Source organism: Electrona antarctica (assembly GCF_951216825.1).
Source record: "Electrona antarctica genome assembly, chromosome: 2".
NCBI classification, from domain to species: domain Eukaryota; kingdom Metazoa; phylum Chordata; class Actinopteri; order Myctophiformes; family Myctophidae; genus Electrona; species Electrona antarctica.
In genome coordinates this window covers 21,669,725-21,696,989 of record NC_136807.1, presented here as the reverse complement: position 1 = coordinate 21,696,989, position 27,265 = coordinate 21,669,725, and the positions used below count along the sequence as shown (strand labels likewise).

The 27,265-nt window shown below is 44.1% G+C and overlaps 1 protein-coding gene across 1 annotated transcript; it reads right to left on the bottom strand.

Moving 5' to 3' along the window:
* Nucleotides 1-1,008: 1,008 nt before the first annotated feature.
* On the bottom strand, nt 1,009-27,107 carry fam120c (family with sequence similarity 120 member C). The gene is made up of 17 exons (XM_079490204.1): nt 25,293-27,107; nt 21,422-21,668; nt 21,140-21,222; nt 19,868-19,996; nt 19,559-19,658; nt 18,197-18,270; nt 17,378-17,649; nt 15,429-15,591; nt 15,219-15,302; nt 14,312-14,483; nt 11,262-11,511; nt 9,497-9,611; nt 9,054-9,263; nt 8,298-8,532; nt 7,919-8,054; nt 7,225-7,288; nt 1,009-7,108 (listed from the first exon to the last, which is right to left on the bottom strand). The coding sequence occupies exons 1-17, from the start codon at nt 25,809-25,811 to the stop codon at nt 6,851-6,853; spliced, it is 3,111 nt and encodes a 1,036-aa protein (XP_079346330.1). The 5' UTR covers nt 25,812-27,107; the 3' UTR covers nt 1,009-6,850.
* Between the last annotated feature and the right edge of the window lie 158 nt (nt 27,108-27,265).

Genomic DNA, 27,265 nt, shown 5'->3' with positions numbered 1-27,265 from the left:
ATCTTCTCGCGAAGGTGAATTTTGATGATTGATGAGTCTCTGCCAGCTGTAAACCTAAAAGAAAGGGGGGGAAACGTGAATGCAATGCATGTATATTCATACAATATGGCCGGGTAGGCGAGTTACACGACAGACATCAAAGTAACCAACCAAACATCAAATCATAGCTGCAGCAGGCTTGTAAAATCAAAGGATTCAAGCTACGGTATTGACACAGCCTTGCAAGTTAGCTAGCTGCATGCATAGATTTACTTGAAGGTTTTTTCTTCTTTTCTCACCACTAGCTCGAGCTGATCTTCTCCACTTCTAAGAATTACCAGCATCGGTGATTGTGTAGTCTAGTCTTATCAAATTATTTAGAGAAGCTAGCACTGCAGCACCTGGCTGGCTGTCTAGCCAGACAGTTAACTAGTCATCAGGCGAGCTAACGAGTTAGCAAGCCAGTGTTAGCTGACAGCTAGCTGGAATTGGCGGTTCTCGACCCCGCACTCCATAAACTAGTAACCACTACCCCGCTAGCAGACCTACTGTTCCACACATAGACCCGGGATTGATCAAAATCACCTGCTAGCTGAGGATGTTTCAAGTCTCCTTGGATGCAGAGGAAAGCAGCATGTTTCCCTGTAGCCTTCCACCACCCCAGGTGGCTCCCATATCAACCTCGCCATCTTTCCTGCTGGAGCGGGTGGTGGTGGGTGGCTGCTGCACAAAGTATCTCGAGATTAACGCATCCGTGAAGCGCGCTAGAACGAGACTTCACTTTCATCTGATTTCTGTGTAGCCCAAGCAGACAAATGTTATATTTAATTTGACTGCCATTAGCCCACAAACCGAAAACAGTTTTATAGTCATCAGCTCAGTTTAAATAAGTGCTCGTCATTATTTTAAATAAAGGATGTGTGTGTCATGTGTGTCCCATTGCAAAGAAATAGGGTGACCGAATTATGACTCAAACCCCCATAACGGCCTTGCCTTACATTTCACATTCAAAATTTGAAGAAAGACAACTTTTCATTATTTTTTTTTACTAAAAGAATAAATTTTATTTCAGCACTGTAAGTCATTTCCCAACCGGTACAAACATGACTGCCATCTTTGTCTCTTTCTGAGCCATTCCTCCCCTCCCTCTGTGAGATCAGACCACCAACAGCCAGACGAGTAAAAAAAAAAGCTTCCTTTTCTTGTCTTTCCACAAACAGTCTGGTGCTTCCATAATGCTAACAATGATGACAAATTATACCAACCATAATCATAACAGCAATAATGATGATGATAATAATAATTATATAATATGGATCTTTTTTATAACCCTTCACACTGCACAGGTAGTTTTGGGGGCCCTTGATATTGAAGTACATGCAGTACACCTGTTTGAAGGTTTGATGGACCAATATTATATTGAACAGCTCAACAATGATCAACTTTAGAGCCCTGTGGTGGGTACAGCCAGGCAGGGGGTGGGGTTGGGGTTTAGACTGTAACTTTTGGGGGCTGTTGAGAGGGGGGTGGCGTGGCAGTGTAGAGAGAGACAGACAGTATAAGGGAGCCCTGTTCAAAACGGGACACATCTTTTTAAGAACGTTGCAGATAGAGAACAGAACAGTTACAACACAGATCTGACAATTCCATTCCATAGTCTGTATGACAAACAATATCTTTTTTTCTCTTAAGTATACTTCTTAAGTACAACATAATACATTTCTATTCTGGAACATTTGGTTCTGTAACATCGTAGAGCTCTTCTGAAAACGCTCTTTTAGGCTGGACAGGGAGGCAGTGTGTTTTGAACCACTGGACACAACACTATACTTTCATCAGTATCATCAAAGTGTGAATTTGCCCCAAGACACTTCACTTAAGATCAGCTTTACCATCCACTCCGTTTAGACATACACTTAGCAGTAGAGGATAGATTCCTATGGGTGAGATGCAGCTCAAAACAAAAAGGGACTCGTGCAGTATAGCATTAGAATTGACTGGCAAAATCTCAGTGGTGAATCAGGTTCCTTGCCTCAGATGGCTTTCAGTACACTACTCATGGGCTCATAATTTCTTGCTTGGAGTGAACCTTAAAATGTAAGTACCGAAAGGAGGTAAACCAGACTCAAATCCGTCCATTGGGGAAAATTTTCAACTTCACCAGGCAATACTCCCACAAAGTGATAAGATGAACAGAACATTGCTGCACTGTCCATCTCAGAGTTAAAAGTAAATATGGGGGGAAAGGACAACAATCACACTTGTATTGGAATGCAAAACAAGGGACCAAAACATCCCATGATAGGAAGCATGTTTGTGAGTGTCATTCCTTCCTGTGTGTTCAAGTGCAGTGTTTCACACAACCTGAAAAATCATTCAAAGAGGATCTGTCAGGACAGCCTGAGCAATCGATAGGAAAGGTCGATCCACGACTAATCCCTCACTGACTTCCGACACCCAACCATGTGACCAGACCATTCGCTCGCTCACTCAGTCCACAAACACACTTCCTCCTCTTCCCTGTCTGTCTTCGTCTCTACGACCACCACAGTGTAAATATACATATACGGTAACCTCACATACTTGTCAGATATATCACACGTGCTGTAATGTCATAATATATATAATCATACTCATCAGAAAAACTTGTTACTTGGGGCAGACCATCAAGTGTTGGGAGGAGCAATAGAAGGGCATTATAGGGATATAAGGGATGCTATGTGTACTTTGGTTCTCAGGTGTTTCAGATGAGACGTTTAGCTGCTTTGTGCAAGGGCGCAGAGTTCAGCTTGCATCGCTAATGAATGGACCAAGTTATAAGGGATATATGAGAAATCGAAACGTAGTGCAGACGATTTTTTTTCTTTAAACGGGCAACACTTACTTGCGTACATAATGGTGAAAATGGTCTAAAGATGCCATATAAAATACAGGTAAGGAAAATCGCAATCATTACAGTTCAAATCTCTAGGTTGGCTAAGCGTATTTCAGTACTAACTGAAGCAATGGTAGAAGGATTAGATTAGAAGATGTAATAACATTTAAAAATAGTAAGAAAACACATTTGCACAATTGAATAAAACAGTTTTGATTTTTTTTTCAATTTTTTCTCCAGACTCTGGCTAGATACATACAGAAACTGATTATCAACGTTAATATAACCTTTACTGTTAGTTGGGTTGATTAAGGGGCGGGGCAGCCCAAAGACAGAGAAAAACGGCCGATAGAAATGGTCTTAGGGCTAAAGGACAGGCAAAGAGGATGACGAGAATGAAACTGAAACTTGAAAGACAGGCGGTATCAAGGGGAGGGTTTATCTTTGTGTATATCAGAGTATTTAAGTGCAATAGCCTTTTAATGTGCAAACTGATTCTGTGATCATGGACTAGACTGTCCAGTCTATGTGTGTTCAAATTTGTGTGTTTCTCTGTGTCCTCATGTATTCTATAAGGGACAGGGAGTAATGAATAAAGGAAGGCAGAGAGAAAGCCGAAGGAACAGTGGGGTAGTAAAGATGGAAGGTGAGCGGGAAGAAAAAGAGTGTCATAGAGCAGGAAGTTAGGATAACAAGCATAAAAATCACTGATCAAATATCTAAAATAACTAAAACAGACGAGGACAAAATAGGGTCACTACATCATGTATTGTGTTGACTTCTTTTCCGTGCTATCTAGTGAGTAACTCAGGGTATAACATCTATGTATTGGGGTGGGGGTGTGTGTGTGTGTGTGTGTGTGTGTGTGTGTGTGTGTGTGTGTGTGTGTGTGTGTGTGTGTGTGTGTGTGTGTGTGTGTGTGTGTGTGTGTGTGTGTGTGCGCGCGCGCGCGCGCACACACACATATATGTTATTTATTTGTGTGTGATGTCCATGCAATCATTAAATGTGGGTCAGTAGAATGTGTTACCATATGATCTCTGATGAACTGACAACCACTCCACTGGGAACTGAAACTGCACAAATCACTTCAGCACAAAAGCAGAGAATGCTGCTGGTAACAAATGCAACTGAATACATGTCTGACTATCTGTAGTTTGTGTACATGTCACATGTAGGTGCGAGTGGATGTGTGCATTGTGTATGCATGTTTTTATAATTCTGTTATCTGGCGAGCGAATCAAAAGAGGGCATCGTAAACCAGACTGCACTCTGGCTCGCCGCAGAAAAGCCATTTTTTCTAACAATGTACTGTTGCGATATACTAATGTCAAAGTTGAAAGCAGTTAAGTATATGACTCCTAGTAAAATCTAGACTTAGCGTTTTCGGCCAGTGGTTACTATATTCTCTAGCCTAGTCTTGGTGTTCGCATGTTACGGTCCTGTGTAGAATATGACGCCATTACCTACTCTTACCCTAAAAACACCTACGGCGCTCTGCATCTTATGATTAACTCCTACCAATAACGGCTAAAAAATTCTGAACCTTTCGATTCCATTTGGTGTTGGTATAAGAGACAGTGGCGAGGCTCCCGGTCCCGATGAGGCGCGGGAGCCCTAAGTTTTTGCCGGTCAACTGGCGGCGTTTCACTCTGTAAACGGTTGATTTCGTTAAACGGAGGGGATGTCTGACACGACTACATTAACACTTATATATAGTCAGGGTTTTGTGTGTTTTTTCCTTTCCTTCAAAAACATCATTTTATAAGAGCTTTTTTCCATGTTGATTTTGTGGCACGATATAGAGTATATGTCATCAACATAGTTAAGAAAATAAGGTGCTTCTTGTTGACTTGCCTTTTTTATGAGTTCATTTCGACCTCTCTCTGATAATAAAAGTTTCTAGAAAAAGAGAATGTATATGGCCAGCAGCTCTCAGGCAGTATCTGGTCATCTACCGCTTTGAAATTTATAATTGTGCTACAAACAATTGATAATAAGCAATTATCTTTACTTTTCTTTAGCCAGATGAAACCTAAATCTTATTTTTTTTGGGGGGGGCACATCTCATTGACAACAAAATAAGCGATCTAAACAAAATAATCTTATAAAGTCTCAGAATTGAGAGCAGAACACTTGAGGCCACTGCATGGCCTCTCTCTTCCCCATCATGTGACCCGTGTTCCAGCTCACAAACCTCAACCTATGGCTGAGGGGGTGTGAGGGCAGGAGAAGTGCTTCCTGTTGGTCTAAAGTGACACACCAGAGCTCTCATGGGCAGAAGCTCCTAGGTGCTGGGCTACAACCGTGACAACGGTCAGTCGATCACCACCAAAGGTGGGAACAGGGGGTTCTTGAAGGTATCGACCTACCAAGCCCCTTTCTTATCATTGGCCAGCTCACAGGGCTGACCTGATTAAAATATGCTTTGGGAATTAACTTGATCGAAACCTCAAATGATTCCCAACAATCCTTTACACAGAATAGGGAGTCATTTAAAAATCTATTGCAAAGTGTTAGTAGATTCTTGTTTGATTTCATGAGGCCAATCTTAGGGGAAAAGCTGCATACTAGCAGTTACCCATACCATTCATTTCCATCTTTTGAGTGGGCAGAATGATTTTCTTTTTGGCCTCAATTTCAGAAGGTGCAACTCAAGCATCTTTTTTCTTTTACCTGGTAGAGAACTGTCCAGTGTGGTTTTATGCTTTTAAAACAAAGTGCTTCTTCATCTGAAACCACTCTGTTCACATTCTGACGTCTCTCAAATACATATTCTCTACCATAAAATGTAGTTCTATAAGTCATAATGATTTACTCAGGCGCAGGGGACACCCCCTCACAGACTGTCAATATGTCTGCATTAGGGGTTTGTTCAAATCCATTACATAATAATAAAATACAACAATAAGTGCTCTTTGTTGGGATACAATCAAAGCTTTTGGAAATAGGGGCAAGGGAGTGGGAAGATAATAGTAATGCACTTTCTTTTAGGGGTGGGGGGCAAGACCTTGCATACTTTAGGGCTTAAGGTGCATAAATCCATGGGGGTCTCTTTAGTACAGCTAAGCACTAGGCTATGCTACGTAGGTCAAGGTAAATTAGCACGCTAAAACCATGGTGGTGCAGAAGTGCTCCAGTGACAGATAGCCAATCAATAGGGCAAGGGGTTGTTGCTGCTAGGGGGCATGCTAGCACTTTAGTGGTGTTGCAAACACTTGTGGGGAAAACTGCAGATTATTCTATTTTTCTATTTTTTTTTGTGTGTGTGTGTGGGGTGGGGGGGGGGGATAGGACGCTGCACAGGTAAATTACAAAAAGAACAAAACAAAAACAGCACAAGTAGTTTGTTCCTTTGAAAACAGGCTTTTCCCAATGTCCAAATCTTCCTTTGCCACACCTCCAGAGTCAAACTCTGATCCATCTGAAGTCATGTATAAGACACATGACTTACATGAGATGGAAATGGCAACAAACTACAATAGCACCTAGCAACCAATCCATGGCGACTGAGCCTAGATGCTCCAACCATGGAAACCACATCCAATCTGTCACCGTAACCGCAAGCTTAGAACGTCTGTGCGAGCAGAGATTCAAACTGTGGGGATACTAACAAAGAAACAAAGAAAATAGAAAACTCAAACCGTGCGGACCTCTGCTGAGGGGGGAAGTTGAAGACTATTGTGGGGGCAGGGGGGGCTTTAAGTTACTCTGAGTGAGGGAGGCAATTGTGATTTTGAGAGGGGGCGGAGCTTAGACTCATGGAGAAAACTTCTCTTCAATAAAAGAATGTAAAACCACATGAGAAACTAAAAAGGGAGTAACGGCTAACTGCACTGGCCTATCACACCAAAGAAGAGGAGATGGGGAGGGCCTTTTAAGCAAATCCCTCCCCTCTTCACTTCCTGGTCGGTTTGATGGGCGGGCAGATAATGGGCAATAGAGCTACAAAACAGGGAAAGGCAGTCGAACACAGATCACTCTCAGAGCAGTGCATCACTCCTCCTTCTGTAGGGCTCCGTCTGACGGGCAGTCGTCAAGGCAACAGGGGGCCTCCACTTCCACCCCCTCTGATTGGTTGTCTCTGCTGGCTAAGGCACACGGGATTGGCTGGGCCAGGGGGGCCAGTTCCAGAGGCTGGCCGATGGCGGAGGCTGCTGAGCTGCCGTTCAGCTGTTGAGTTGCAACCTCTGTGGTAGAGGTCACCTCCTCTGAGGGCTTTGGGGGACTGCTGGATGGGGGGGATGACGATGACTGGAGGTAACAGGGGAGGTGATGAAATGGATCAAGGAAGTGAAGGGAAGAGAAGACAATGAGGCAAAATAATCCACGTTTAAAAGATAGCTATGAGGCATTGCTCAGTGGCATACCTGTGTTCGGTTGACGGTAGGCTTCTTCACTCCCCTCATTTTTGCTGGAATCTCCTTACCCCTCCTGTATGGCAATGAAGACAGAAGCAAATGATGACTTGCTCGTGGTTTGATACAATATTAGAATAACTTACTACAAAACACTGAGAACACCACACATCATAGAACAGTGAGTGTGTTAATGTAGAAATAATCTGTCATATGAATTTCACTGACTAGAGAGATGTTTTAGGGTTTCCCAAACCCATACTCAATATGTTAATACAGTACATGCAACTGTTTGATCTAACAACTGCGGTGGTTGGAGGTCTTCTATTGAGAAATGTTGATCCTGTTGTCGGGTAGGACCACTACTGATGGCCTGTTGTCGGGTAGGACCACTACTGATGGCCTGTTGTCGGGTAGGACCACTACTGATGGCCTGTTGTCGGGTAGGACCACTACTGATGGCCTGTTGTCGGGTAGGACCACTACTGATGGCCTGTTGTCGGGTAGGACCACTACTGATGGCCTGTTGTCGGGTAGGACCACTACTGATGGCCAAGAGGTATTGCATGAAACTCAAATGAAAATAACTCGCCTTCCCAAACGTAAGCTCTGTTATTCTACCTTTAATCATCCGATTGTGTTTAGAGGAAGAAGAAACTTCCTCTTAAAACATAATCGATAATAGTCAAACATCATCCTTATTTACCCTTTCCCTGCTCCCACTGAGACCACCTGCATGTTGAAACCCCCTCGTCCACGGATTGGTTTGTTCCCAGCCCACTGGCCCACAACCATGCCGGCTATCTCCAGCTTCCCTCCCTGGGGGGGGATGGACTGAATGCCTTAAAAGGAGACAAATAAAAAAGTTGGAATCAATGATGATGAAAGACTAAACGTTATGCTTCATTTTTACTTGGTTGGGTACGGGTGTCCTGCACCAAAAATAGCAACCTCACACCATGTCGCGCAGTTGTAGATCGGCTATTTCTGGTAAACAACACACAACGTGCAAAGTATAACTCAGTGTTCAGATCTGAGTGTCAGAGCAGAAATAGGGAACAATGAAATGATGCTAGTGTGTTTACCTGGGAAGGCTCTGGGCCTGTGTTGGGCAGGATGATGAGGATGGTGATGGTGAGGGGGCATGTTGCCCATGGGGCGGGGTGGGTAGAGGTGATGCATGGGGTAGAATGGGGACACCATGGTGGGGGGCAGGAAGGCAGGAGGAGGGAGAGGAGGAGGTGGAGGAGGAGGGCGGGACAGGTTGATGCCTTCGAGGATTGCCTGCCGCATCTTTTCCACCCTGGACACCAACTCCTCCTGCAGCAGAGAGAGAGAGAGAGAGACACATTGGTCACCCCTGTACACACACTGTATTTTGCTTGTCTTTGGTTGTATTCTCTGCATGAGTTTTCTCTGTGAGAAGTGCTATATAAATAAAAAATACTATATCATGAGTAGACTAGGATTTGTATATAAGCACTCAATGCATGTCTATACATTTCTTACATATGCCACTATGTTCATGATGTCATGAAACCACCTCTGGCCAAGAAAGCCTGAAAAAGTCATGAAAAGTCATGATTCAAAAGACATTTGAATCATAGCTGAAAATGGTCTATACCACTGTCTTAGTTAGATCTCCATTTGACAAAATGGGGCTTAGACGGTCACCACATTAGCAGCCAGCCTGTATAGTGCAATTTTGCTACACTGGACAGGGAAGCCACAAATATATACTGTCCCTCACACATTTCCAACAGGGAGGACCTGCTGTGTGGTTACAGAATTACAAGTGCATGCACCACACCCAAACACAGAAAACACTCCCTGGTTCATACCTGCCCCTCACACATGTCCAACAGGGCAGCCCTGTCACGTGCAGCCCGAGCCAGTTTGCTCTGGAACAGTTTGCCATCAAAGAAGCCCCAGGGGCAGCAGTGTTCCCAAGGCAACGGCTGGCCACACACGTCGTTGACAAACAGCGCAGTGTCGACACCAGCCATGAACAGAGAAGCCAACTGTACCCCGCGGGCATCCACCTTTTCCACCTGGACACACATACACACTTTGTTATACAGCAATGAGTTGCAGTAACTCACACATTAAATGGTTATATCTATATTACAGTCATTATACAACACGCAGTTGGAAGAGGGTATTCCTGTATTATAGACAGCATGTGGTGCATAGTTACAGTAGTACTGTTTGGCACAGGGTCCATTTGGTTCTATTCGTACACTTTACTGGGTAAAGGGGTCTGGTTCTTCTGTGTCTTTAATACCTTGAGTTCCTGCAATTGGTCGGGTTCATACAGCTGGTTGGAAACGGCCTGGGCCAGGAAGGCATCCAGTTCATGTCTCTGGAGGATCCTACCACCAGGCCACTGCATCATATACCTGGTAGGGAACATGTCATGTGACACCACAGCATCATATACCTGGTAGGGAACATGTCATGTGACACCACAGCATCATATACCTGGTAGGGAACATGTCAGGTGACACCACAGCATCATATACCTGGTAGGGAACATGTCATGTGACACCACAGCATCATATACCTGGTAGGGAACATGTCATGTGACACCACAGCATCATATACCTGGTAGGGAACATGTCATGTGACACCACAGCATCATATACCTGGTAGGGAACATGTCATGTGACACCACAGCAAAAAATGAACATGCTTACTATAGACCAATTATTTGTTTACAAACATTGGGACTGGGGCAGGGGTGACTGTTTCATGTAATCAATTCCAGATCTCTAAAGCTGTTGTTTTGGGGAGCGCTGGTTTCAGTTCACAGCTGATATACAAGGAAAGCTCACATCGCATCGCGGATGCGACTGTTGTGAGCATAGAGGTCTGCGTGCACGACACCATCGCGGGACGAAGCATAAGTTATACTTGATGGGCTGCAGCTGCGCGTGCAGCCATGGACAAACAGGCTCTGCTGCCGTGATCATGAGCGCACCTCCCGTTCTTATGACAGTGACTGGAGGTGTGGTTTTGAGGACAACTGATTTGAATTGCTATTATTGTTCAAACGCAACAGCAACCAAGGATTATATATTTCGGGTACAGGCTTTAGTTCAGACATACTATTGATCCGAAACCTCAATCCCTAACCTAACCATAACCGCAAGCACGGGAGCAGCGCATGTCGGACCATCGCATTTTCGCATCGCATGTCCCCACGCTTCGGACCTTTGGTGTGTCGGATCTGCGCGTGCACCGGGCACCCCTATATTTCAAGGGCGAGAGATCACAATAAAAATCCTAATCATTCTTCCTCCACACTGGGAGAAAAAAAGCATCTGAAAGTTTGATGGTGCATTTTTTTACATGAGTGCATTTAGAACTTTTCCATTGCATCTTATGAGAGGCAGGGTTCTTGTGTTGCCGTTATGAGTGTGCATGCTGTTGCTTATCAGTGTGACGTCGTCTGTTAAGGCGTCTATTACAATCATAATGCCAAAATATCGGGAAAGTTATTTTACACTTGTGGGTGAGAGCCATCAACATTGATTGAAGTGATTTTATTTCCCATTAGTTTTACAAACATGGGGAAATTATTTTAGGTTCAGGGCAGCAAATCATTGGAATGTTGACCACACACTTGAAAAGTATTTTTTAAAGGGGCTCTTAAAAAAAAGACAATTCAGGTTCTATTTTTATAAATGATAATCTATTTGGTGAAAAACAATACATAAAAGTACGTAGGCTGTTTGTCAGTAAACTGTAGTGCTGTTGCTACTAATTTGTACTGCTAATTGTAATCGTTTAGTATGTTGTTTACTGTATGTTTTTCTGGGTTTCATTTTTTTGGGGGGGGTTTTATTTGTTACATCTTGGCCCTTTAGTGTTTTAAAAAGGACCACAGTGGAAATAAGCCTTAGGGCCTTCTTGAGAATTTATCCTCGGTGATATGATGTGCTGGAAATGCTAAGATTGTGCTCTCTCTTTTTTCTTATCACCAAATAAAGTCAATCAACTGGAAAACAAAAAAGCAAGAATCAGCAGAGGGTGAAATGAGTACCTACCTGAGCACACAGCACATGAGCAGCAGGTGTTGAGGCACCTGTGCTGGGTTGAGCAGGGCAGGGCAGTCTGAGCGCAGGCAAGCCAGGAAGGCCCTGGTCCTCCTGGAACGGTCCTCGCTGGCACGTCCCAACCATAGGCGCCGCAGGTTGGGGCAGGTCCACTCCCGGAAGCACAGGGCCGGAACCAGCTCTGGCGTCAGTGCTGACTTAGCTTTGCCACTGCTCCACTCTTTGACAATCACTGGAGGTACTGTGATGTAGAGGAGTTGAGAAAAGAGGGTTGTTATCAAGGGACAAGGGGAGCAACAATACCATTTGCACATATTGAACTGTATGGCACAACGTTCACAGCTCAGAGCCAATGAGTCTTTCTACCATATATGTGATGTATTCCCATGCTTTTGTTCTTGCTAAATGTAAATCGCTCTGGATTAAGAGCGTCTGCTAAATGCCTAAATTGTAAATTGTACCAAGTAAATGTATGTAGAACTGACTGACAGCAATAAGCGTTTTGAATGTTGCAATCACGTATGGGGCTGCATTGTGTCCTTATGTTGCCCTGTTTATGTATTATTGTTTTTGTTGTTTTTCTTTGATATTTTAGTATTTCTTTGTGTACAGCACTTTGTTTCAACCTTGTTGTATAAAAATGTGCTTTATAAATAAAGTGGATTGGTTTGAGGCAGAGGTGAGAGAACACTCAGGGCAGTACCTCCCTTGTCTGATGAAAAGAAAGCTAATTCAGCTCCAGTGCAAGAGGCATAAAGTAGCAATGTAGGCTGTAGCTACTGTATATAGTACAGTAACTGGAGCTGGTTTACTCCTTGGATAGTAGGCAAACTAGGTAGGCAAACTAGGCAAAAGCATCTAGCCATGGATATGAAACAACATCTCATGCAGCTGATTTAGGCATAATCAAGCAGATATCTTAATTTGGATTTGGTCACAATTTCCAGTAGGAAAACCCTGAAAATTATTGTGTTTGATATTGTGTTTGCCCTCCTTGCTCCCAACTAGTGATGTCTGTAACGGTTCATTTCCCAGCCGGGTAGCCGATGGCATTATCCGATTAATTAACGGTTGTTGATGTGTATATATTTATATATATATATATATATATATATATATATATATATATATATATTTTTTTTTTTAGGCTACCCCAAATGCAATATGCATGTATAGGCTACATAAATAACATTGGTAGATGACTGGTATACATTTATGTATGCTCCTTTTAAAAGACAAACAAAAAAGCAACATTTAACAATATAAATAAATTGTTGTAGGCTATCATCAATAAACAACGCATCGCATCTGCACGCATGCAGATGTCTACAGTCTACAGTCTGCCTGGACCTAGTCCAAAACATAAATAAGTCCAGTCCAGATCTGAGCAACCTATACCTATAAAGCCACTGGCCGCTTGGGCTAAGCCTTTTTTTATTATTAAGGAAGATCAGCATGCATGTCAACGTGTTCAGTTTGTTGACTTTTCGCTGACGAGAAAACCCTCAAACATCGATAGCACATGGCTAACCTTTTTTTGTGACCAACTTTCCTTTTTCTTTTTTTCTTTTTTTTTAAGAACCCCGGGTTAGCACAGACATTACAGGAGAGGGAACCAACAATGATGTATACGTATAACATAATACATGTTTCTTTTTCTAGCAAAACAAATAATGTTGCACATGGCTAACTTGATAGCCGTAAGCCGTGTCAGTGTGCGGGGACGGATTGGAAGAGGAGGCGGAAGCAGCGGCGACTGTAAACGTTCTCCCTCCAGGCCAATAATGGATTTAATAATGCCAAGTAGGTCTCTGCATTGATACGGTTGACATTTGTTAATCTCGTCTCGCTGTCACTCACTTTTAGTTTTGACTACCGCAAAGCTACCCCTCACTCGGGTGACCCAGCCGGGGTGATCAAGTCCCGACTTACGTCCCAGTAGCTACCCTCGATCAGACCCACTAGGGAAAGACCAGGGCCACACAATCCGTTGGAACCACTCCGGAACTACTATGCCGGGACTGAGAGGTACAATTCTGGCATGTGGAGGGACTAGGCTCTGTGGGTTGACTCCTGTCCGGGCCCCTCCTACATCTCACCAGTTCCACTCCTGCTCTCACCAGGAGTACAGCTAGGACCTGTGCATTGCACCAGACTCCTAGCCTGGTATCCAGCCTGCTTCGCTACGTTCGGCGGATTTTTTTTTCTCTCTTCGCTTATCAGTCTGGAAAGCCTCCCATTGGGAGGTTTTGCAGAACTACACTAGAACTACATATGTTACGTAGTCAACGTCGTTGCTGATTGGATGTTGTTCCAACGAATGAGAGTAGCGTTAGGCAACCTACGTCATCAGCCAGCGCCACCCTCCATTCGCTCTGTCTGCAGTAGCTGCGCTTTGCTATGACGTCTCACTGGTGCTTTGTCCCGCCCCGCACCACAGACCAATCAGAAGCCACGTTAGGTTTCGAAGCTTTTGGCATGTCCCGCCTCCCTTGGAGATAGGAGGCTTTCCAGACTGATAAGCGAAGAGAGAAAAAAAAATCCGCCGAACGTAGCGAAGCAGGCTGGATACCAGGCTACCAGACTCCCAGCACCAGACACTTCTGAGTGCCTGAGTGGTGGATTTTTGAGCCGCAATGGTTCTGCAGGCTCCACTTGCGGCTCGAATGGCCCTCCTAAAGGCCTCATTTTTTTGGGCTTCCTCCTCACGGAGGATGCTGGCTGGGGCGCTAACCCATAATGCTCCCAGGGTGCCGTCTACATTCCGGCTGTCACCCGTCTCTCTGGTGGTCACCAGACTATACCTGGTTGTCACATAGTCTATTCCTATGAGTCACTATAAATAGAATACCTCAGAACGAAAATACATCGCATGGATGCAACTGGGACGTATCCTCAGTGATGTATCCCAAGGTCATCGGGGTTTCGGGTATCGCGAAATTGCAAATTAACCGTAAAGCTGATAAGCATACTCAGATATTTCTTAACGGTCAGGTAACCGGATAGGTTGACATCCCTACTCCCAACCCAAAACGCCTTACCTTCCAGGGGTCCCCTCTTACGCAGGGCGAGTCTCTCCATACGGCGGTGTGTCTCTGCCAGGCTGAAGAGTACACCATAGGCATACTGTCTGGCAGCTCGGAACAGCAGGGAGGCAGGGGGCAGCTCAGAGTTACACTCATCCTCTATACACACTGGCATCTTCATCTCCCCCTGGTAGGAGCGAAGAGGAGAGAGGAGGGGGACAGGGGAGAGAGAGCGGAGTGACAGATGGTAAAAGATGAACAGGAGGCAACACTGAACCAAGCTGAAGAGCAATGGAGTAGCCAAGATATAATTTCTCTCTCCCTGCTTCTAGAAAATCTGGGAGTGGATTCTGAAGCTTGACGGGAGGATCATGGATGAAGTAGGACTTGGTGTAAGACTGTTGTCACAGTCATGTGTCAAAGACCCCCAAAAAAGGGAAACGAAGCTTGGCATTTCCGACTTTTATGGATATATACAATCACTACGTAATGTCGGTGAACAACAGTGGTGAGTGACATTGTATGTACAAGTACATACTGTATACAGTATAGAATACCATGTGCTTTCCTGGGTTGGCAGTTAATATAAATAGGATGATATAATGAATGCTGTTGTGGGCGGATAATGAATGCGTTTACACGGTTTCGGGTGACAAAAAACTTGGAGGACTGACCGGAAGCTGAGAAAAAGGCATTTCTAAAAATGTGTTTTCTGTGTTTCTTTGCGATCATGTGATTTCCTGCTAGACTGTTTCACTGAGAGTGAAATGGTGACTCATAGGTTAGCGAACAGCACCATAGCGTAAAAACTAAAAACACCTGATTGGCAGTGGGGGCTTTGGAAAAAAACACGTCAAAACACGCGATTGGCAGTGAATTAACATGAGTTTCCATGAATGTAAAATACTGCCTGGCTGTGTACCTTGGTCAGTATGTGGTAAATCTGGGGATACATCAGTCCTCTTCTGTGTCTGTGTTCAGCCACACGAAGCACCTCAGCGCTCACCTGGGGAAAAAAAGTCAAGGCTTGCGTTACAAAACAGGACAATGTTGCTGCCACAAAAGGCGCTAATTTTTCTCTCAGCTTCATATACACACGCACACAAAACCATTCTCTCTTTCTCACACAGACCTGAGGCAGAGGGGGTGTGGTTATGTCCATGTGACTCCGTGTCGCCATAGACAGCAGCGACGGAATGTTTGACACGCTCCCGTTGCCGTGGGAACCGGCTCCAGAGGCCGAGCCCCCCCTACCAGTGGGATCCTCCCACCTGGAGGATTTGTCCGTCAAATGACTGAGGACAAGAGAGAGAGTGCTTTGAACGACATCATTTCCTAAATAAAACGAGTGGTAGGTCTAAACTTTAGACCATTATTTTATTTATTTATAGTTACGATATGTGATGCACATTTCGACTGCATATTAGCAGGCACACCGGGTGTTCTATTATCTGTGAGGATCTTTATCAAGATTCTAGAGAAACAGACACCAGTCACACCACCCTCATCATCTCAAGAGGCTGGCGCTTGAATTAAAGTCTAAGGATAATTGTTGTATTTGTCTTTTTATCATGTGTGAATGTGTATATTTGTCCACTTTCAATTGTACTGTAATTTTTTATTGTACTGTACCCAGGAAGAACAATTATTGCCGAGGCAGTGACTAATGGGAATAAACAAATGTCAGAATCACTATTCCTAAATTACAGGAGGTTTCAACTGGCAGTCTGTGAAAGTATTGTTTGTGGTCCCTGACCATGCATTCATTAATGCAATGTAAAGTACTCCTACTACATTGCCTCTGATTGTCCTACCTAACATCCCTTTCTGTGACACACACGGAAGCTAGGCAATCTTCTGCGTGCGTCACAGAAGCTTCCCTTCCCTCTACAGAGAGTTTAGAGACGTCCCAGAGCCAAAGGAAGAGTCTACCTTTCTATGTCTATGCATATCTTATCCCCACCTGACCTGACAGGACAGTGGTCCCTGGTTCACAATCGGTCAAAACCCCTGCTATATTCTGTATTAAAATACGTCCTTCCCATCACAGTGCTTTTACATCATTTGACTCTTAGCATGTTCCTTCAAATTTGAAAAAATATAATTGCTGCTTTTAATGTGGGGGCACGGGCAGCTGGACTATAAAATGTCCCTACTTCTGCAATACTACAGGAGCACGACAGGTCTCGCTACACAAGACAGTGACACTATCATAAATACAATTTTAAACCCTGCAATTAATTCCCACACTTCTGCAATGCTAGCAAGACAGGTTTTGCTACACAAGACACATAGATAAAAAACAATTTAAACCCTGAAAAACCCCACATCAAAGAAGAAACACAAATGGTGGAACTGAAAAAGATCCTTTCGCATAAACACCACATTTTAAACCCTGCAAACACCTCTATCAATGAAGAATCGCAAATGGTGGAACCTATCATCATGATTCAATCATGACCCTACAAAAGTAGTTCACAAACCTTTTTTGGATCAGGGCCTACTTGAAAATCTTGCAAGTGTTTTCAGTCCACCCAACTGCATTTTCAGAGCACATTTATTTAAATGATCAATCAACAGAGTTCCTGATTGGATCAATGGAACTGACACAGAAAACTAAGTTTGAATTTGAACATTGAAAAGTTGAAAACACTTTAAAGAAAAAATACCATGTATTTTTTTTATTAACGCTATATTCCCATTAAATTCTTAAATGGTCCAGTGCATTCACACAAGTGAACGAAATCAAGATTCATTTATATTCATATTTCGTTCACAGAAAGTAATTAAAATTGGCCTTTTATGGACTCGATATAAAAATACACAATGTATTTTTTTTAAATAATCTGTTATAGCTAGGCCGATCACGTCATTTCACTGGACCACAGCTAGTCTGGCCGATCACGTCATTTCACTGGACCACAGCAGTGGATATGCTCTAAAAGTGTGAAAACCGTATATTTAATTTCACAAGACCTTTAAGTGTTGTGCCAATTATTTGGGGGCCCACTTGCAACACCCTTGCGGCCTACAGATTGAGAAAGTGTGTTATAACCACATCTTCCTGATGCGTTTCCTTACTTTGCGTTGCTGTCATTCTGTTCATCACCGTCGGAGGATGAGGAGGAAGGGGATGGACCGGACTGAGCACTGGCGTGGTGATTTGGTAATCTATTTCCCCCCTGTGAGGAATCATATGGAGCCGACCAGTCAGCAAAGCCCATTTTCCCCGTCAGCGAATCGTTGCAGTCCTGCATGGGTGGCGGCGGGTTCTGGAACAGAGGGTTGGAGCCAGGTCCGTACGGAGTATTTTGATAAGGTGGCTTTAACCCTGGAACCTGGGGAGGCGGAAACTAAACAGACAGGAGAGGCAAAGGATGTAGGGGGAAGAAGAGTGGGAAAGGAAGGAAGGAAGAAGACAAAAACAGATGGCAGAGGTAAGTTAAGAAAAGGAGAAGAGGATGTGGGTGGGAGAAAAAAGTGTGAAAGGGTTAAAAGATGTCTCAGGGATAAGAACTAAAGCCTGAGAGTTATATTTGAATGCATGCCGTGTTGCACATCGAAAATAGCATATCTACAAGCTCAAAATTTGTCACAGCACGCAACTAAGTATAAATCACCCTTAAGGGTGACCCATTTTTATACCAGATCTTTTGAAATAGCACCAGTCTAGTCAAGGTAGGTAGGAGGATTTAGGTGGGAAATTAGTTACTAAGCCGTTTCCCCCCTAAATAAACAAGCCCCAGAAGGATTTTCAGAGGGAGATCACAAACACAGGGAGATCCCATCCTGTACATGTACTCATGACCGCACTAATCATGAGAGAGAGTAATAAAAAAACAAAAACACACAGGTGGGTTGGGATTAATAGCATGGTGGCGGAAAGGCCAAGGAATCTACCTGATTCTTTCCAGGCTGCATCGGTCCCATGTGACCAGGTGGTCCCCCGAATGGATTCAGTCCAAACCCAGGTACTGAAAGACAAGGCAATGTAAAGTAGGTTATTCAGAACTGTCTTACTAGAAATCAACTGATTTGGTTCCTCCCAAACAAAGTGAGTGTTTGTATTTACCAGTGTTGGAACTAAGGTGTTACTTATTTACAACTACTTTTAAAAAAAATATCAGAGTAGCCAAATATATTTACACCATTTTTCTCATCAAGTTTGTCGTTATTCCAATTAATTCCTCCACACACATATTTCTGTGTTGTCACTGCTGTTGTGTTCTACCGACTCAACTGCTATTGAGGAGCCACCATCGGGAGGACCTGCCCAACACTCCCTTCTGACATGCAATGACCAATATCATCCTACACGCCCAGCGAACGCGAGCTAATTTTGTTCGCATAGACGCCCGACAAAGCCGGATGCACCATGGTGGATGGGTGCACATAAGTTACTTTTTTGAAAGTAACTTGCCCAACACTGGTATTTACATGATTAAAGTGCCAGTTTCCAGTTTTAATGGTTGCAATGTTTCCAAAACATTTTGCTGGTTGTATCTAGTAAACATTGCAATCTCCGGTCTTCAACCGATGGATATACTAAGCTCTTCATTTCTGACTTCAACATGCCTCTCGTTCAAAATATGAACGCGAGGGATTATTAATCTTTGATATGGTTTTTAAAAACTACTTTGCTTTGAAAACAAGAGGAAAACACAGCATGCACAAAATACTGTTTTTCCTTTTTTCTTGTTTAGACCGTTTAGTCAGGCTGCTGGCTTATGGTCCGGATTGCCATAAGATTTGTTGTGTACTGTACCTTCATGCTCCCCAGGGAATGGTCCCTAGTACCGACTGACCCCATGGTCTTTCCTCGAATGCCCATATTAGGCTGAAGATTCCAATTCTTCACATTTTACACCTATAAACGTGGATTGGTCTGTCATTAAACTTTATAAGCTAATTCCTGCTCACCAGAATAAGAAAGAACCCTACTGCTACATACACACCTTCCTAATTCTGGCAATAATGATAATCCTTTCCCGTTTCTCTCTAGTTAAGTGAGAATGCGGGTTGGAAGGATATTGTCAGTTAATACCACTTTGGTCAGGCAGAGTGAAGCCATCATGGCTTTTAGGACTGTTTTCTACTGTACAGACGTTTCGGCCAATGAGCTTGAAGCCTCTTGTAAGACATGCTACTACCTTCTGCTTGAGAATTGGATGGTTCCCAGATTTATATATATATATATATATATAAAATAGGCGTCGATTCCTTACAAGCGGACGCTACAGTAAAAAGGTTTTTGCTACTCACAAATGAAGGAGGGGCCCATGCTGAGTGGGCGTGGTTTGGAGGCAGCTGAGAAATATTCCACAGCTTTCTTAAAACGCTCCACTTTGTCCTCCATGCGAGACTGCAATGGGAACACAGCAACGTGCCAACAAATGTAATGCTGTTGCGTTTAGGTGTGATATACATGTTTGGTTTTGAATGTATGGGTAATTTCCATGTGATTAACAATAATAATCTTATAGCTACTTCTTCATAACATAACTACAACATAAACAGCTAAATAAATAAAACCAGGGAGAGCGAGTAATACATTAGCGGGCACACGTCTACCTGTGACTGTTTGAACACATCTCTGGCAATGGCATCAAGGTTTCCCAGATCTTTGATGGAGGAGACGTATTCTGACACTGCCTTGATTACCACCTCGCAGGGTGGGAGCACCAGCTGGTGGGCACGCACCTGGAACATGGGAGATACAGAGGGTCTGACATTGGTGCCTCATACTGTACATAAATGTCCTATTTTTGTCCTACATTGGAGCACAGGTTCCATTCCATTTCCTGAAAAATAATGGTCAGGTTTCCACCTGTGATCAACAATATTAAGCTGAACAAGTAAGTAATAAAATACACACAAACTGAACATTTAACCACTACCTATGGCGGCTTGTAGTTCCATTTGTGGAAACGTTTCAGCATAATGACTTTTTGCAATTACACACACACACACACACACACACACACACACACACACACACACACACACACACACACACACACACACACACACACACACACACACACACACACACACACACACACACACACACACACACACACACACACACACACACACACACACACACACACACACACACACACACACACACACACACACACACACACACACACACACACACACACACACACACGGAGCCCCCACTGGGAGGACATAGAAACTTCGTCCTACTCCTCCCACCCAACACACCCTGCACTGCTGACCAAGCCCAAAGTACGTGCAGTGATGATCATCACCTTCCCTGACAGACTTCCCTAACCCGAACACAGGCCTATTGTGTTTGTGTACAGTGGATTCGAAGTTCAAACCCACCACATCCGCGGTAGTGGGCAGGCACTTTACCGTTGCACCCGCCACCTGAGCGCTGATAATTGAGATATCTTATGTTGTCAAAAAAGTCAAATAAAACAATGTTCCTAGTCATGTCTGTTCAGAGTTAGTTGTGCATGTGTTACTGAAACGTCAGCCGAATGGACAGCACAGCTCACTTTACTAGTGACGTGAAATCCCACATCCTCCACGTCTACATTGTGAGCTATTCCTAGCGTGCAATGATAAAGTATACAGTATATGTCTCGCTGGGGACAGTATATGTATATGTCTCTCCCTATAGACATGAGATATACAAACAGGAAAAGGAAAAACATATTTGGAAACATTTTTCAATAGTGTCAATATAATATTTAATATGTTCAGCTATAATTTTTTTACATTATTTCCCTCAAGTCTGTAAACATTAAACACCCCCATGTTCTAGAGGGCAGAGGGATTCTGGTATTAGGCCAGGAGGTAAAGTAGGCATACCTTGAGAGAGGCTAGTGGATGTTCTGGTCCCAGCAGACTCCAGTGGAAGGCGGCCAGGTCCTCATCAGGCAGAATATGGTTCCCTGGGGGAGAGACCGTCTTTCAAAGATTTGCCATGTAAACAAAGGCACTGCTATGAATGAAGATAGAAAATATGTTTACCAGATTGTGCACTTGTTCAGCATGTGTGTACTGGAGTCAAGAGGAACCCACTATGAAATGTGTAATAGTTTGTGTGTGCCCCAAGTTAGTAGGATTGCCAGGGTGTGTGTTGCTACTTACCCAGCAGAGCAGCAAAGCAGGGCAGGTGCTGTGTCTTGAGCCCGAGCTGCCTGGCAGCCTCAGACAGCAGATACTGGTGTGTGGTCAGGTTCTTGCCATTCCAGCTCAGTTTGAGCGCATGAGATGAGTAGTAGGCGGGTACGTTGCAGAGAGCAAACTCTGAGTCCTGAGCAATCAGGCCGGAAAAGCCAAAGTCCCTGTAGAGAGACAGCACCTCCTGGTGGTGGTCCTCCAGAGTCTGAACAACCTGAAGACGACACAGGGAGGAAATGTTAAGTTCTTTACTGCTGCTCTCGCCTCTCCACTTTTACTCTTTGAAAGGACAGCGGGAAGCTTGACAGGCTCTCTAAATTAAAAGAATGTAATGTAAAAATGACGATTTGATGATTTCAGATATAGTGCTTCCCAAGGCAGTGCTTCTTCTTCCCAGGTCTGAAAGTGCCCTTTATGTTTAAAACCCTGTTTGTCAAATATATTTGTGGTTTGTTGTATAATTTAAATTATTCACTGCTGTGCTGACGTGGAGTGGCTGTTTCAGTAGACGATGACAAACTTGGACAGAAGAAATTATAGACCTTAGTCTACTCTACAGTAATATCTGTCCCTAAAGCACTTCATACAAACAGGGCACTAGCAGGTTTGCAGGTGTTAATGTATCTATTTGTAACCGGTTGTACATCATGTTATGAAACTAATAAGACCAGTTACATTTGTATTCTGGATTTACAATGTAATGCTCACAGGGCCCTCATTTGGCATTTCTGCGTGTGGTGTCGCACAACAATTATAAATCTAAGTATGAATCTGGCTTGAGAAGGAAGTGGCCCAGGCCATGCAACGAGTCACGACTATCAAACCCACTGTCTAGTTTCAAAAATACAGTGGAGGGGCAGTAAATAGTGAAATTCCAAATTCCCTAAAAACATATCCAAAGGTATCTATGAAACCAACTCTAGAATAGGCATGTGACAATATAATGTTATGTCAACAATGATCATGGTCGAAATAATTGTGATTTAACATATTTTCCTAATTATCAAAATGGGGTTATTTTAACATGCAATCTAGCTTTTGATGGACCCCAGGCCAAGAGTTTTTAAGTTGCTTCATTCAGTATTTAGATATATTTAAATAAAGTAAAATTGGAATTATGGCATATAGTCAAACTGTACTTGAACCTGAAAAGAAAACCACTTGTGGCACTTTTCTGTCATAAAACCAAACTGCTAAACCTGTGTCCTAGAGAGTGAGATGTGCCAAATCTTAGTCCTTCAAAAAAAGTCAGAATGTTCACTTTGTCTCACTTCAGCTGTGTTCGTAGTTATCAGAATGTGCACATTTGAACTAAACCCTTCCTCTGAAGTAGCAGTAGTCGTGACTCGTATGCCAATATACCAATAATGGAAATTCACCATAATAAAATCATCTTGAGTGTTTATCATTAAATTGTAAAGCACCCGACCCATCCCTACTATTTAAAAACTACCATGGAGTTCAGGTAAGGCATAATGTTGGTGGCATTCTTGATGATGATAGACAAGCCTATCTGAGAAACCTACAGTAGTGGTATCAGACTCAGAGGTTTACATGAATGGTAAATGGTGCATTTATACAGTGCCTTTATCCAAGGCGCTTTACATAGATGCATATTCACCCATTCATACACCGATGGCAGAGGAAACTTTGACAATTGACACTAACTCTGGGGGAGCCCTCAAACTGCTAACCTCACGGTTCCCATCCAGCCGCTCTACCGGCCCCACTCTACCCCTGAACTAGCCCCTTTCGGGACCCTAGTTTACCTTTTCTGAAGTTTGGACGTCGGTACCCCAGGGTCCCTAATCGGTTATTCCACTCTCGTTGGGATGCAGATGTACATACCCTCCGTTCACGCCGAGCAGTGCGCTGCTTGAGTGTTGGTGAGATGTTTCAAAGATGCATAAAGCTGCTATAGGAGACAACGGAAACGTGGGAGAAATCGCATTAACCGCCGATGCCGTTAATTTTTAAAGTTTTTTAAAGTTTTGGCTTCTCCGAAATTCTCTCTTCCTCACTTCCCATGTCCCGCCTCCCACGACACAACAGCATTATAAACATCCTGCATGTACGCGGTCGGCCAATCAGAGGTAGTAACTAGGACGTGCAGCTAGCCAGTCGCCGCTCGGGAGGCGGTACAATGGGAACTGGGAAGTCAAGGAAGTGAGGAAGAGAATTTCAGAGAAGCCAAAACTTGAAAAAAGATTACAAATACTTAACGGCATCGGCGGTTAATGCGATTTCTCCCACGTTTCCATTGTCTCCTATAGCCGCTTTATGCATCTTTGAAACATCTCACCAACACTCAAGCGGCGCGCTGCTCGGCGTGAACGGAGGGTATGTACATCTGCATCCCAACGAGAGTGGAATAACCGATTAGGGACCCTGGGGAACCGACGTCCAAACTTCAGAAAAGGTAAACTAGGGTCCCGAAAGGGGCTACCCCTGAACCACTGCCGCCCCGTGCAGGTGCAGTATGTACATGCAGTATGACTGTCACAGATTGAGCACAGCTTCTATAATCAATGCCAAATCAATGCAAAACACAGATATTACGTTTTGTTAATTTAATAACATAACAATTTGACTTAATAAACTTCTCATAGTCTAGAGATTTTACGCTCATGCAAAGCTCTGCAGAACATTTTGAAACATTAATTTTGTGTGCCTTACTGCCTTGGCAATAAAGGTTTTGAGAAACCATTAGCAAAATAATATATCATTAGAGGTGGTCATAAGGAGGGAACAGCACCCTACACAACTAAGAAGGCTAACCTTTCCAAAGGTTGAAAGACTTACGGGTGGTGTAAGGAATAGTTTGGCATTTAAGAAAGGTGTATCTGAGACAGAGGCGAGATACTGTATGTGACTCGACAGGAATGTGACTATGGCATTTCTATGAACGCGAGTAAAGACATGGTCCAAGTGCACATGGGAGCTCAGCAGGTACAGTAGTATGAAGCCCAGGAGCACTTTGTAACAAGATCTGGGTGGGACTTTGGTTGTCTTGTATACTATGAAGTATGAACAGATATCCCCTTACAGTAGTAGGCGGATGTTTGCAGCATGCAATGGATGGATGGATACACTGTACCCATCTGACAGAAACATTTCTAGTAGTCAATGAACCAAACTATTAATATAGCACAATGTCAAGTCTATCACAAGGCAGTGAAGGCACTAACTGTAATGCACACACAAAAGTTAACAAATGCACCATTACCATGCACAAGCTAGCTATTATTAGTATGATGACAGCCCAGTGCTTGTGTGACAATATGAAAGGGTTCACCGAGTTCATGTTATGTAATATATAGGCCACTAAGGCCAGACAATGCTGTACAATGCAAACATTTCTCATCCACTCATGGCTACTGTATTTGGTTATCCAGTAGCCGCTGTTACTCATGAAAATGCAATGGAGCCATGCCACAATCTCTCCTCCAAAGAAATCCATGTCACATGTAAAAGGAGTGAAGACTGAGCACCGAGAAAAGCCACACAGATGCATCTAAGATTCTATGATAATCATTGGATCAGTGCGATCAGCTAAAACACATCCGTGCACAGCTGAACTGACTAAACTCACTCGAGATAGTGACTGCGTTTAGTGACTGCGTTTACTAGTATAATTACTGATTGGGGCGGCGTAGCAACGGTTAAAACGCGTTGCACTTGGACACAGTCAAACTCCTATGAGTCAAGACACATACAAAGCACTCATTGATGTAGACTCTGGCGAGTGGACGTGCAACATTAAACGATTAGCATGAAAGCCGTGTCGAATAATGATCATTTGATAACATCGCAAGTAACCCCGTACAGGATTACTCACCCTCACTCGGAAGCGGAACATGGCTAGACGGACGCAGTGGCTGAGGCAAGCCGGGGGCAGGAACCATGCCCGTGGAGGCGGGGTGGCCTTGCTGCCGACGTGGTTGACTATGAGCTGCGCTGTCTGTCGCTGGCCCTGAGCTCGCCGCGCCCACTCGGGCCAGCGCTCCTTCCCAAGGGTGCCGTTGAACACCACGACGAGCTCCAGGCCACCCTGGTACAGGCAGGCCTGCGATAGGGCGGCCAGGTAGCCCAGCATGGCGTTCCACTCGCCCCCGCACACCCAATCCGTCTGGTAACCGCCGTAGAGGCGCTGCAGGCCGGAGTCCGCGTCGATGAGGATCCGGGCGGGCGGAGGCGGGGGAGGCATGGGCCCGGGGTGATGTGGGTGGTGGTGGTGAGGGTGATGGTGGTGAGGGGGCTGGCGACCCGCGGTGCGGGCTAGCTTCAGGAGGTCCACTGGGACCGCGGCCCCAGGACACCGCTTCTCTAGATACTCTTGGAAACCCTGAACTCCCATGACGGTGTTATTGAGCCGGTGTGTCTGGCCGGGAGCAGGCTCTGGATACGTTCTGTACGCCGTGGTTGTAAAGTGATGTGGTCAGAGACAGGAGCTAGCTGTGCACTATTGGCAAGCTAACTTGTCTCTAAAATAATTACTTACTGTAGGACTATATAACCTTGTTAAAACTTATTTGCGACCGGCTAGACACGCAAACGGATCGATCATGCGGTGCCTTGCAAATACTATTAAAATTTGAATATGTAATGTTTAGGCCCCCCGGATTCCTAACGTTGATCTTTCAGATTTGGTCGTGAGTGTAGAATCTAGTGTCCATCCCTGGAGATTTTTGGTGAAGTGCCAGCAAGGCCAGTCTGGCCTGCTACAGCTAGAAAAAGTTGACCAAATTACCCACCCCCATAACTTGGCTGTTAGTGAACTGGTTTCCCAAATCAAATCATGAAAATGCAGCTGACAACCGGTAACTATGACGCAGGTAGCTTAATGGCTGTTATTAGCCAATGCTTGAAAAATAATAATCCTACTGAGTGATGCACATGAGATGCAATACTGCGCATTAGAGAGCAACCTATAAACTGACTGGCTAGCTAGCGGACATGATAGTAAATCCAGCACCTTAGTAAGCTCGCTATTTTACGTGACGGTTTAACGATCCGACGTAAATATTGCACAGTCTACTCAAATGTCAGTAAGTACAATACACCGTGGCAGTTTGTCAGCTTGCATGTGCTGTAATGTCAAATAAAGCTAAAGTGTCGAGCTGTGTGGCTAACAGTGGCTAGCTGGTGTTAGCTGCTGGCAGGGTCCCCGGCGTGATTGACGCGTCAATTCGCCAAGACAAGTCCGGGGTCCGACACGACGCGGAATGAAATGGATGTTTGAGGAAAGAAAAAGAAAAGTAACTAAAATAATAAAACAAAAACAAAAGCCCGATGGTGCCTCCCTCGCTTTCTTCCACGCTCACGACTTCATGTTGCGGAGGGGAGCGTACTTCCAGGCGACATCGGCCATCTTGCGACTTCCTCGCGGACCAACAGAGTGGGAGGAAGGCAAAGGGAGTGGAGGGAGGAGATGATGGCCCGGCTGGGAAATGTAGTTCCAAGACCCCACCGTCCTCTCCCAGGGAGATTCTCCCGAGAAACTGAAAAGACTCTAAATACCAGCAATAGGTGATACACAGTTTGGGGGGGTGCCGGAGAGTTGCTTTGGTCCAGCACAAATAAGTGATTTTCCAGCATAAATATCGCTATATTGTACAGAAGCTAAACTGATAAAAGTCTTTAAATCTTGTACACTGACTGACTGACATGGAGACTATGATCACGAACCTTTTGACTATTCTTCTCGTAATGTATGTGACATACTCTCTACTATCTCAGCAAACCTTTTGCATTGATAAACTGAATGCAAGCCAATAAACCGAACTAGTGTGGTACGGATTTCTATGCAAT

Excerpts from the sequence above, each read along its gene's own strand:
- fam120c (XM_079490204.1), bottom strand. The coding sequence starts at position 25,811 with ATGGGAGTTCAGGGTTTCCAAGAGTATCTAGAGAAGCGGTGTCCTGGG. Across the intron at positions 19,659-19,867 it reads ATGTGTTCAAACAGTCACAG|TCTCGCATGGAGGACAAAGT; the intron begins GTAGACGTGTGC and ends TTCCCATTGCAG. Across the intron at positions 17,650-18,196 it reads TGCAGCCTGGAAAGAATCAG|TTTCCGCCTCCCCAGGTTCC; the intron begins GTAGATTCCTTG and ends CTGTCTGTTTAG.